The sequence below is a fragment of the Scyliorhinus canicula genome, chromosome 7, assembly GCF_902713615.1.
Source record: "Scyliorhinus canicula chromosome 7, sScyCan1.1, whole genome shotgun sequence".
NCBI classification, from domain to species: domain Eukaryota; kingdom Metazoa; phylum Chordata; class Chondrichthyes; order Carcharhiniformes; family Scyliorhinidae; genus Scyliorhinus; species Scyliorhinus canicula.
The window spans coordinates 90,496,283-90,509,580 of record NC_052152.1 but is presented as its reverse complement, the minus strand read 5'-3'; the positions used below and the strand labels follow the sequence as shown (position 1 = coordinate 90,509,580).

Below are 13,298 nucleotides of genomic sequence, written 5' to 3'. Positions count from 1 at the left end.
ACTGCTGTTCTGGCTGAACTGTCTGTTTCCCAGCAGCCTTCCATTTTAGTTTGGCTCAGTGTCCATTTTGCGTGGCCAGCATGGCTACAGTATGGAGGGAAGGTCTTACGAGGAAAGGCTCAGGGAATTGAGGTTGTTTTCGTTAGAGAGGAGAAGGCTGAGAGGTGACTTAATAGAGACATATAAGATAGTCAGAGGGTTAGATAGGGTGGACAGTGAGAGTCTTTTTCCTCGGATGGTGATGACCAACACGAGGGGACATAGCTTTAAATTGAGGGGTGATAGATATAGGACAGATGTCAGAGGCAGTTTCTTTACTCAGAGAGTAGTAGGGGTGTGGAACGCCCTGCCTGCAATAGTAGTAGACTCGCCAACTTTAAGGGCATTTAAGTGGTCACTGGATAGACATATGGATGAAAATGGAATAGTGTAGGTCAGATAGGCTTCAGATGGTTTCACAGGTCGGCGCAACATCGAGGGCCGAAGGCCCGTACTGCGCTGTCGTGTTCTATGTTCTACCCCATCTCCTCTCCCCTGGTGTCCTCAGAGATCTTCGATGTGCTTTGCCCTCCTAGCTCTATCTATACTTCTCAGTGTGTTCCCAGGATGCTCATCTCAGTTGGAGGTAGCCAGCTGCTTATCTCATCCGGTGGCCTTCAATGCCCCTGGTGGGTATCCTCTGGGGGCTCCGAGGCCGGGGTTTATTTGTCGACAGTACATGCTCAGCTGTGCTGCCCCGTCTCGTGTGCTGATGCCGAGATGTAGCCACATCAAAGGGGAGGAATTCGGGAGAGCTGGTGGCCAAAGTCGCTGCCCCCTGGGAGAGGTCTGGGTTGTCACTCAGCGTTCCCTCATCCTGGTCGGTGCCCAAAGGGCCCTGGGGTTCATCTTGGGATGGAGGGGCAGCTTATTTGAGCCCCGGCTGCTCCTGCATCGTCTGGGTCTGCCAGCCCTGGCATCTCCCCATGGTTCGCACCATGGTGTCGACACCCTCGACGATGCTCCTCAGAGACTGGGACATGCTCTGCAGCCATTCCGATCTGACAGCAGGACATGTCTCGCAGCACCTCAATAAGGTAATGGGCGACATCCTCCGGCAAGGCAGACGAACTACCATCACTGACGGTGCAACGCCTTGAATCACTCATGGTGCCGACGTCGTGCACCAGGCTCTCCACTGCAGTCGCCACCCTAGCAGTGTTGGCCTCGATGCCACTCATTGCCGACGCCATCTCCTGCGCCCATCGCCTCGAGGACTCCTCCAATCGGCTATAGATCTGCTGGAGTGACGCTGACATTTCCCTCTGAATGTCCCCTCTCTATCGTCTCCATCAGATCTGGGTAACCTTTTTCCAGAGGCTCAGCATCAGGCTGGGATCCAGCTGGGTCCAAGGATCCATTAGACTTCCAACTGCTGTATCGCCTGGAGGTTCCTGCCTGTACCAGATGTGCATCATCAGCAGTGTGTGTGCTCACCAGATTGTGCCCAAGAAGCCTGTCCACTAACATTTCTCACTGAGGTGTGTATACCTGCACTGTGGAAGGTGGGGATGACAGCTGTTTCGCAACTATAACAGTTGCATCCTAAGAGCTCTTCTCGGAGGTGTTCTCCTCGGGGTCAGGAGAGGTGCCACCCGGGATGGGCCAGCGCCGTCGCCTGCTGGACCTACAGGAGAATGAATATGTGGTCAGTGAGAGTAATGGGTCGGTCAGTAAGGCAATCACACGTTCGACAGGTCACCCGGGTGGAGCCTAGTGTTTTCTCACCTCTATGGCGTCCGCCAGGCTCCCCGTTGGTGACTTCGATGCCCTCGGCCATACCTGTCACCTACAGGTCCCACAGCTCGAAGGAGGTGAGGATTCTCAAGTCCAGCACCCCATCGCCAGTCTGGGCCCTATCCCGCCGATTATGGGAGAGCTTTTCCTGAGTAAACACAGAGGGCATTGTTAGCCACACGCATGGTTCACAGCTGTGGGACAGGTTGTGAATGGAAGGTTGGGGTGGAGGGAGGATTGAAGGGGGAGGTGGTTCCAGGGAGGATTGAAGGGGAGGGGGGTGGAGGGAAGGTTAGGATGAAGGGAGCGCTGAAGGAGTGGGTGGAGGGAGTGCTGAAGGGGGAAATCATAGAATCCCTACAGTACAGTAGGCCATTAGGCCCTACTTCGGCCCAATCCCCTAACTTACCTGCAACCCCACCCTCCGAGGCAACTTAGCATGGCCAGTCCACCTAACCTGCACATCTTTGAACTGTGGGAGGAAACCGGAGGAAGCCCACGCAGACACAGGGAGAATGTGCAAACCCCACAGACAGCCACCCGAGGTCGGAATTGAACCCGGGTCCCTGGCACTGTGAGGCAGTAGTGCTAACCACTGTGCCACCGAGAGGGGGATGGAGTGTTGGAGGTCGCCTGGGAGGTTGCTCCCTTGGGGGGTGGGGGCATGGGACATTGGTATCTATCACTCGTGCTACCTGGTGTTGACCTTCTTCTGACACGGGAGGCCTGTCCTCCTGGTCACACTCCCCGAGTTGACACCTCGTCCCAGGCAGCACTGGCTGCCTTGTGGCTCACCCTCCTTGACCCTCGGGGGAACAGGACATCCTCTTGGCCTCCACCGCATCCAGGAGCCTCCCCACGTCAGCATCCCTGAATCCCAGCGTCGTTGTTGCGAGCTGGCTGGGGTTGGTTGAGCAAGTGCAGCTTAAGTGCTACCTTGTTAGCGGGAGGCTGGCGAACACGGTCCCGGTGAATCTACATTCGGGGTGGGAAGCCTGAGAGGCCTCGTTAAGTGGAACTAATTAACGTTGAATATTGTTGCTGGCCTCGCTGGGCCAAGTGCAGGGAAATATGCGACAATTCCCACTCGCGAGCACACGTAGAACTTTTCACAGAGAATCACGCCCATTATATTCTTAAGAGATACAAGAGCAAGTTAACCCTAATTTTGTGGGATCAGGATATTTGTTGTCCAGACGGGATATTGAAGTAAGATGTTCTGATTAGCAGCATTCACGAGACAAAAGAAAATCATTTTGTAAAAATAAACTTAAAGGGTAGTTTGAAGACGGAAGAAATAGTTGTAGCAGTGGTAGAAACAGAGCCCATTGCAGAGATTCAACTCATCCTCTGGAATTATATAGCTGGATCACTGATAATAGTGATGCCCACTATGGTTGAACAGCCAGTAGAAAATCAAGCTGTAGAAAAATTGCAAACAGATCATCCTGTAGTGTTTCTGGGTTATGTGTTAATACAATCACAGGCACGTGACAAGAGGAGTTATGAGCACAGGATGAGAAAATACTAATGTAAGTTGAATGAAGATGGGAAAGACAATTTAAAATGGCTATCAAATGGCTGACTTGGAATTGGAGAGTGAGTGTATTCCTGAATGTTATTATGTAAAGGATCACATTTAATGAGAAAATGGCTTCCTGGACATATTAGTGCAGGTGACAAATGTAGAAATACATAAAATTGTATTACCTTCAGAGTATAGAAAATAGATTCTAAGAATAGCTCAGAAAATTCCATAGGACATCTAGGAATAAAGAAAACACAAGCCAAGACACAGAAACAGTTTTACTGGTCGGGACTACAATAAAGCTGTAGTTAAATTTTGTCGAACATGTCAATAGGGAAACCGCAAGCTGCAATAAAGTAACCACCTTTGATCCCCATTCCCGCTTTCAAAGAACCTTTTACAAGAGTTCTAGTCGATTGTGCTGGACCACTCTCAAGAATACAAAGTGGAAAACAATACTTGTTAACTATTATGGATATATCCACTAGATTTCCTGAAGTCACACCGTTAAGAAACTTTACAGCCGAGAGTGGTATTGGAATTAACCAAGCTCTTTACTAGATATGGCTTACCGGAAGAGATACAATCAGATCAACGGTCAGATTTCATGTCAGGATTATTTAAAGAGGTCATGAATGGCCTGGAAATAAAACAGTCTAAATTATCAGCCTACCATTCAGAGTCACAGAGAGCATTAGAGTGGTGACATCAAACTTTGAAAACTAGTGTATAGCCTAAATTATTGGAATCCATCATGATTGGAACAAAGAGATTCCATTTGTATTACTTTACATTAGGAATGCACCAAATTATTCTGCAAGATTTAGTCTTTTTGAAATGGTTTGTGGACAAGAGATTAGAGGACCACAGAAATTAATTCAAGAAAAATTGTTAAGAGGCTACACTTTTGGACTACATATAGTATTTCAGAGAAAGACTGAATGGGTCATGTGAGGTGGCAAGGACACATTTAAAGATAGCACAGCAGGGAATTAAGGCAATGGCTGACAGGAAAGCAGACCTGTATAGTTTGGTAGGAGAGGAGAAAGAGCTGGTGTTATTATCGGTGTCAGGTGAAAGCTAGATTTGGTGATCTGTATCCAATTGAAAGAAAACTGAGCAAAGAAAATAATCTGGTACGCACACTAGATGGATATAAATCTCACAGAGTATGTTGTATTAATATGCTTGAGAGGTATTGCGATAGAGGGCATCAGGTCTTGGTAGTAATGAAGCGAGGAAGGGTTAAATTCTGAGAGTGGCTTTCCTTAATTCATTTGGGTAACAAGCAAGAACTGGAAAATTTAAACGACTGGTTAAGTTATCGTCCAGATAAAAGAGCCGAGGTGAATTGGAAGAGTTGCTACAGTTTTATAATTGTATCTGTGGGAATAAATTAGGTAGAAGAGATAGTGATGCATGATGTAGATGTGGGGCAAACAGTTCCCATAAAACAACATCCATATAGATTAATTCTACCAAAGTTATCACAAGTACAGAAGGAAATTGAATGTCTGCTCTAAAATGGCATTAAGGAACTGAGTTCTAGTGATTGGAGTTCATTGATTGTACTGGTGCCAAAGCTGGATTGGAACGCAAAGACTTTATGTTGATTACAGGAAAGTGAATGCCAACACCAAGGGGGAATTTGCTTCCTATACCACGGTGGAGGATTGCACTGGAAGAGTTGGACAGTCTAAATTCATCACACAAAGAGACTTGTTCAAGGGATATTGGCAAGTATCTTTGTCCAAGAAGGCAAAGGAAATTTCAGCATTCATGACACCAAATTGACATTATTAATTTAAAGTCATACTGTTTAGGTGACGAACACACCCACAACATTTCAGAGACTAAAGTTACTCAAGCACTGAATCACTGTGCAGTGTACACTGACAATTTACTGGTGTTGAGTCGAAGTTGGGAAGAATATCTGCAATACTTAAAAGAACTGTTTGAACACTTAAAAGAAGTTAATCTAGTCATGAATTTGGCAAAAAGATAAATTTGCTAAAGCTCAAATTTCATATTTTGGACATAACGTACGACATGGTCAAATGGTTCCATGAGATGCAAAAATATAGGCGATTTGAGATTTTCTAGAACCGACAACAAGAGTTTTTAAGATTTCTGGGAATGAGTAAATTTATCGTAAGCTCTTTCTGAACCTCAACAGTGTGGTAGCACGACTAACAGAACTCTTGAAGAACAACAAGAAATTTAACTGGACAGGACTTCAAATTGCATTCCAACTTTTGAAAACTGTTGACAACAAAACCAGTGTTAGCTGCAACAAATTATGACAAACAGTTTAAACTGGCTATAGATGCTAGTGGCATTGGTGTGGGAACAGCATTGTCACAAGATGAACTTGGAATTGAGAAGCATGTGGGGTATTTCTCAAGGAAATTAAATCATCGCCAACAGAAGTGTTCTACAATTGGAAAAGGGACTTTAACTTTGGTATCGGCATTACAACATTGAGATTTATGTCGCCAGTAATTCAGCAGAAACAATCATATATAGACCATAATCCCCTAAAATATCTGGAGATTTTGTAATCGGAATACCAGGTTACTTAGATGGAGTTTGTTTCTACAGCCATGTCATTTCAAAATCAATCATGTGGCTGGGAGAGAAAACCTCCAAGTGGATGCCTTATCAGGAATGTAAAAAGGATTACTGGGAACCTCGTGTGTGTATATGCTTTGGGATATATTTTATGTTAATGCATGGTTTTAAATCATTGTAAAGTTTGATAAGGTAAAACTGATAAGAACACAGAACATTGCAGCGCAGTACAGGCCCTTCGGCCCTCGATGTTGCGCCGACCTGTGAAACCACTCTAAAGTCCATCTACACTATTCCTTTATCATCCATATGTCTATCCAATGACCATTTAAATGCCCTTAATATTGACGAGTCCACTACTGTTGCAGGCAGGGCATTCCACGCCCTTACTACTCTTTGAGTAAAGAACCTACATCTGACATCTGTCCTATATCTATCTACCCTCAATTTAATGCTATGTCCCCACGTGCTAGACATCACCATCCGAGGAAAAAGGCTCTCACTGTCCACCCTATCTAATCCTCTGATCATCTTGTATGCCTCAATTAAGTCACCTCTTAACCTTCTTCTCTCTAACGAAAACAGCCTCAAGTCCCTCAGCCTTCCCTCCATACCAGGCAACATCCTGGTAAATCTCCTCTGCGCCCTTTCCAATGCTTCCACATTCTTCCTATAATGCGGCGACCAGAACTGCACGCAATGGAAATGGTTGAAGAAATGGTCGAGAAATGAAATTATCTTTCAAATTAAGACGTTTATTTTTTTTAAAAAACAGAACGTGTTAAGAATTCAGGAAATTATGATTTTAAAAAAAATTGGCATAAAAGAAAACAGGAAGATGCATGGAGGGATGTTGAGATATGAACTATCATATCAGTGGGAAAAGCTAGTGGTATGTAGGTGACAAGAGGAAAACAATAGGGATATAGAAAAGGTGACTTCAAAATGGAGATAAGGAAATTAAAACGCATATGCAAAAAGCCGACTTCACAGGGTGAATAACACCCAAGAGGAAAATGGTATATCCATGACAATGGCTGAGGAAAGAGACAGACAAACACAGACAGAGCTGCCATTAGCCACACCCAGCTGCAGAAACAGTCTCCCGAAACAGTTTAAGATCAAAACTCGAACTGAGCAGATTTTACCTTCGCTGAAACTGAAGACAGTTCTCCTAAATGTGGCTACACAACCTGTGCATGGTAATTACGTGCTGGATTTAGCTCGTAAAGTTGCATAATATTTATGTTGTTTGGGAACAAAGGAGCATCTCTGAGTTCAGTGAACATAGGTAGTTGAAACCAAGGGGTAATTTCTTGTAATAGTGTGTGTGTGTGTATAACCATCAGTGTACTTGTGTGTTGCAGTGTATTATAGTCCTTCTTGTGTGTTTTTCTTTTAAGTTAATACATTTTCCTCATTAATCACAAAACAACTGGACTATTCTTCCACAGTTTGCATATCTTTTCTCAATATACCCAATTAAAAATATACACCACGAAGAAATGGTGTTCCCAGTTACCCTTCTGGGTTTTGGGATACTCCCAACACCATAAACTCAGTCATCAGGCAGCCACACAAAAGCAACCCACTCTGTTCATTCTCATAAATAAAAGCAAATTACTGCGGATGCTGGAATCTGGAACCAAAGAGAAAATGCTGGAAAATCTCAGCAGATCTAGCAGCATCTGTCGGGAGAGAAAAGACCTAATGTTTCAAGTCCAGATGACCCTTTGTCAAAACTCTTGATTGAGGGCAGGTAATTGTTCCGGCGGGGGTGTCCACTTGGAGGAAGAATGTTGGAGGCACATGAAAGGATCAGTGGAACAGGGGGAGGACTCTTGCCCAAAGAAGTGGGCACGGAGACGAAGGCGACAGAAGAGTTCAACATCATGTCGAGCCCGGAATTCATTGACGGGGGGACGTAAGGGTACAAAACTGAGTCCTTTGCTGAGAACAGAATGCTCATCCTCAGAGGGGGGAAAGTCGGAAGGTATGGTGAATGCGCGGCAAGGGCTGGGACTGGAAGAAATGGGGTACAAGGGATTGGGACTGGTGGAGGGCCTAGGATGGGCAGTGGTGTTGATATGTTGTTGAAGCTTGCGTTCCTTAACATCTGTAAGAACAGGAAAAGATTCTTGTTAAGGCAGCGAATGATGCGAAGGATGAAATGAAACTGGGGACAGGGACAGCTTTGAGAGAAAGACGGTGCGGCTGGACAGAGATGTCGAGTGTCTTCATGTGGTGGCGCATGGCACTGAGTATGGCTTTCAGGATGCGGCGAGAACAGTAGCTGGAAGAATGTTGTATATGCTGGAGGTACCTGTAATCCTGGAGGTTACATGCAGGGTGGAATTTAAGTTGAAAGCCCCGTGGGGTAAGTCGGAGACGAAGACAGTAACTGAGGAAGGAAATATGGCTGAGGAAGCGAGTCTTGGCTTTGACAAAGGGTCATCTGGACTCGAAACGTTTGCTCTTTTCTCTCTCTACAGATACTGCCAGACCTGCTGAGATTTTCCAGCATTTTCTCTGTTCATTCTCATGCCAAAAAAGGTGTGGCTCCAGAACGCGTAAAGCAAAACTTCAATGAAACACAACCATCTCAAGAGTTTAGTCCTACATAACCATCTCAAGAGTTTAGTCCCACGATTGCCAATACTGTTCCATTGCATAAAATAACACTCATAAAAACATAGTAGCATTCAACTTTGAACAGGCACATGAACCATCAACATTAAAACAAAATATTACAATACAGAGAATTTATTTTCTAATGTGTAAGCAAGCTCTACCGAAATTATACAATACATTCTTCTTCAACTTGCAACTATTCAGAACATCTCTCAAAAACATGTTCTTCCATTACGTACAGTATTAAGTCTTGTTTAATAAATGCAGTCTGCCTTTCAGAAGGCATTTAGTCTATTTGCAGAAGAGATTTTTGATTGCATATAGTCAATGCTTTCATTCTTGACACAACCACAGAAGAACAGAACTTGTGCCCACAGCATCAAGCAGGGTTGAAGGTGGATTGGAAACAGCTGAGTTCAAACAGAAAGTGGTCCATCTCCACAATGTAATGTCAACAGATTTCCTTCCAACAGGCAGCACGACTTAAGAGGATGTCAACGCTCTTTTGTCCTCAGCTGCTGAAGATCATTTACATTCCTTTAACCAACACCACTCGGATAAAAGCAACAATGAGTCTGCAACTCTCCAATGCTTCAGTAGATAGCCTGAGGGTGTTTGGTACAATGGTAAGCTTCAGATGCAGCTACATAAGCAGATTCTGGAAAAAAGTCCTCTTGGTATTCAGCCAAAAACCTGCAGATTTAAAGATACAAAATAAGTTGTAGTTCATTAAAATGTTGGTGCAGCCATAGAGGTCCACAGTACAGAAAAGGTCCTTTGGCCCATCGCATGTGTGCTGATCATATCGAACATGGTTGGAACTTATTTTGAATACGGAAAAGATTTCCACCTTGCCCATCAACCTACCACTTCCAATACAGCTTTGTAACTCGCTGTTGGAAGATCCAATGGATGGTCATAAATTCAGCCTCAGGAAAAATGCAACATGCATGCCCAGGCTAAGATTCGGAATTTATCACACAAATGATACATTAACATATAAAAACTAAACGCAATCTGTTACATGAGGTGTAAAATATATGGAGTAATTTTAAAAAATTACACCATGGTTCTTTTAAAGCTGGTAATTAAAAAGATGCGGTTTAATAACATACTCATTCCGTCCTCCTTCATCAGAACTGAAAAATGAAAAACTAAAATACAGTCAGAAAAAAATAGGGAACTTGGTAAACTACACACAGGGCGGGATTCTCCCAACTGGAGTCTAAGTGCCGACGCCGGATTAAAAACCGGAGAGTTTTACTCCGGCGTCGGCGCCCATTCCCAGACCCCATTCTAGGGCCTCAGTGGGGCTGGCAGAGGCGTAGCGCGATTTGCAGGGATGGGGCCTTGGCGTGGCGTCGGAGACCCGGCCCCGCATAAAGGACGCGGCGCCTTGGGTCCCACGCATGCGCAGTTGGGCAGGCGGCAACTAGCGCATGCGCAGTGGCCGTCCGCCCCCAGGCCGCACCGCACAAAAATAGGGCAGGGATATAACATTGCCAGCGGAGGGGAAGAAACCCGCCGACAGAGAGGCCGGACCGCCAATCAGTGGGCCCCGATCGCGGGCCGGACACCATCGGAGCCCCCCACCCCCCAAAACAAGCCGCCCCCGAGCGTTCCCGCAGAGTTCCCGCCGGCAGCGACCAGGGGTGAAAGGTGCCGGCGGGACTCTGTCGTGTTGCAGCGGCTGCTCGACCCATCCGGGCCGGAGAATCGGCGGCCCCGCAGATTCCAGCAGCCTGTGCCGCGCCAAATGCGCCGATTCTCCGCACCTCGGGGCGCGGTTGCTCCGATTCTCCGGCACGGCACGGGGCTCGGCGAATCGCCCCCATAATATTCTAAAAATAGAGTGAATTAATAGGGCAAATGGCCTGAAATCTTGTGGCACCAGAGGAAGACATGAAAAGAACCCAAGAATGTGCAAATAATGAAGAAAATAAAAGAAATGATATTAGAGGTTACAAAAAAGAAAGAAAATTAGACAGGCCCCTCCAAGTGCAGAAGGTCTGAAACAAAGTGAGAAGACTCTGATAAAACAGTAACTTCACCATCCCCACGTCATCTCTTCCTCCTCCCTCCACCATCACTGTGCTCAAATGAAGCACCTGACAAGTCAGTCCCCACCCCACCATGAACAAGTAGACCCCTTCCACCATAATTAGCCTCGGCTGTTCGTAAGAAATTGGGCGATATAACCAAAGACTTAATTTACTCAACAGTCAGACGAAAACACTGTAGAGTGGCCAGGAGAAAGATGAGATATTGGGTGTGATTCAACTACCGCATTGCGCCCAGCGCTGATCCAGGTGAATAGAGGGAGAGGGCAAAATCGAGATTTGCGCCAGACATGAACCATTTTGCAATTCACCTAGCCCGCTCCCAATGGCGAGTTCCAGATCAGCCCAAAAATGGTGAGAGGGTCACCAAGTCTAATTTGCATTAATTTCGATCTCATTAACAAGACTGAAGTCGAATGCAGCGGCTTCTTGGAAGTCAACCAACAGCAAGATGTCACTTGGGCATTGTTTAGTATTTCACCAGAGAGCTGCTGCCCCAGTACTCGGGGTAGGTGGGGGGCCTTCAGGGGCTTGGGGCTGGTGGGGCCCAGGTCAGGAGTCGCCATTGGCTGGGGGGGGGGGCTGCTGTGTGCCTGCAAACCATTTTTAAATATTGTTGAGAGCCATAACAGGAGCAACAGAGCCATAGCAGTGGCAACCATAGCTGCAACCTGGCTACCCTATCAAACTCTCTCAGAGCAGAGCCATGTTGCAGCTTGTCCGATGAAAGTCAATTTCACCCCCTTTTACTGTGAGCAGCCTCTATCTTCATAGCTGAAAGTTATTTCAAAGGAGGGCTTAGCTTTGCGAGCTGTAGGAGCACTTCACGCTTGAACTCTTAAACGCGTGCTTGAAGGAACAGATGCCATGTTGAGGCCGATGATCCGTGGATTGGATGTCCTGAAGAGTGTCCCTGAACTCGTGTCAGAACTATAGAGGCATCTGCCAGCAATCAAATACTAAAGAGCAGGGCTTCATCACTGAGGACACTTGTCTGGCTAAAGGGTAAGTGTCTAAATAAAGGGGAGGCCAGCGACATGCCAAAGTGTTCAGGAGTCGTCGGTCCTTCAATAAGCTGACAGACAGCATATGCTGCCGAAGACTCAACAGGAGAGACAGTGCAGTACCTGTGCCACATCCTCACAGACATGGCAACCTGTGGAGGAGGGCAACACCCACTCTCAGTGGTTGTGAAGGTCACTGCAACACTAAGTTTCTCTGTCACCGGGTCATTCGAGGGCTTGAGCAGAGACCCGTGTGGCATATCGCAATCTTCAGCCCACAGGTGCATCCAGAAGGTGACAAGATGCTCTCTATGCCAGGACATCAGATTATATTGCCTTCGACCTGGACCACGCTAACCAAGATATTTGGGCTGCAGGATGCGCCGCCATCAGCAGGATGTCCCAGGACCAAAGGGCCATCGATGGCAGGTATATCGCCCTGCGAGCACCAGGAACAGCCCTATATTAACAGGAAGGGCTTCCATTCCCTGAAAGTTCAGATCGTGTGCGACCATCGTCTCAGAATCATGCACGCGTGCACCCGATACCTGAAGACCGTAGGATATAGGAGCAGAATTCGGCCCACCGAGTCTGCTCTGCCATTCGATCATGGCTCAACCTTCTTCCCATAACCCAATTTCCTTACTAATCAAGAACCAATCTATCTCTGTCTTAAAGACACTCAGTGACTTGGCCTCCACAGCCTTCTGTGACAGTAAGTTCCACAGATTCACCACCCTCTGGCTGAAGAAATTCCACCTCATTTCAGTTCTAAAGGTCATCCTTTCAGTCTGAGGCTGTAGCTTTGGGTTCTCGTCTCTCCTACTAGTGGAAACAGTTTTTCAACTCTGTCTAGGCCTCTCAGTATTCTGTAAGTTTCAATAAGATCGTCCTTCATCCTTCAAAACTGCATCAAATACAGGGCCAGAGTCCTCAACCGCTCCTCACATGACAAGTCCTTCATCCCGGGATCATTCTGGTGAACCTCCTCTGGACCTTCTCCAAGGCCAGCCTGTCCTTCCTTAGATATGGGGACAAACCTGCTCTCAATAATCCAAACGGGGTCTGACCAGAGCCTTATACAACCTCAGCAGTGCATCTCTGCTCTTGTATTCTAGTCCACTCGTAATGAATTGCATTTTCCTTGCTAACTGCCAACCGAACCTGCATGTTAACCTTAAGAGAATCCTGAACTAGGACCCTAAGTCCCTTTGTGCTTCAGATTTCCAAAGTCTTTGCCCACTTAGAAAATAGTCCCTGCCTCTATTGTTCTTACCAAAGTGTATAACCTCACACTTACATTCCATCTGCCAATTCTTTGCCCACTCTTTGGGGCTGTTCAAGTCCTTCTGCAGCCTCCCCGCTTCCACAACACTACCTATCCCTCTACACATCTTTGTATCATCTGCAAACTTACCAACAATGCCCTAAGTTCCTTCTTCAAGATCGTTAATGTATATCGTGAATAATTGTGGTCCCAACACTGACCATTAGTCACCGGCTGCAATCCTGAAAAAGACCCCATTATCCCCACTCTCTGCCTTTTGCCAGACAGCCAATCCTCTAACCATGCCATTACCTTGCCCCAACACAACGGCTCTTATCTTATTAGCAGCCTCTTGTACGGCACCGTGTCAAATCGAAATCCAAATTGATCACGTCCACTGGCACTCCTTTGCCTAACTTCCTCATCTCCTCAAAGAATTCTAACAGATTTGTCAGGCATGA

At 46.2% G+C, this 13,298-nt stretch overlaps 1 protein-coding gene across 3 annotated transcripts in view; it reads right to left on the bottom strand.

The window, feature by feature from the left end:
• Window positions 1–6,609: 6,609 nt before the first annotated feature.
• The window catches only part of LOC119969186 (male-specific lethal 3 homolog), a 70,468-nt gene continuing 63,779 nt past the window's right edge, over window positions 6,610–13,298 (bottom strand). For all 3 annotated transcript variants that reach the window (XM_038802430.1, XM_038802431.1, XM_038802434.1), the window contains one exon: window positions 6,610–9,199. In XM_038802430.1, coding sequence (XP_038658358.1) covers window positions 9,100–9,199 — 100 coding nt within the window. In that variant the 3' untranslated portion in view covers window positions 6,610–9,099. The remainder of the gene's footprint in view (window positions 9,200–13,298) is intronic.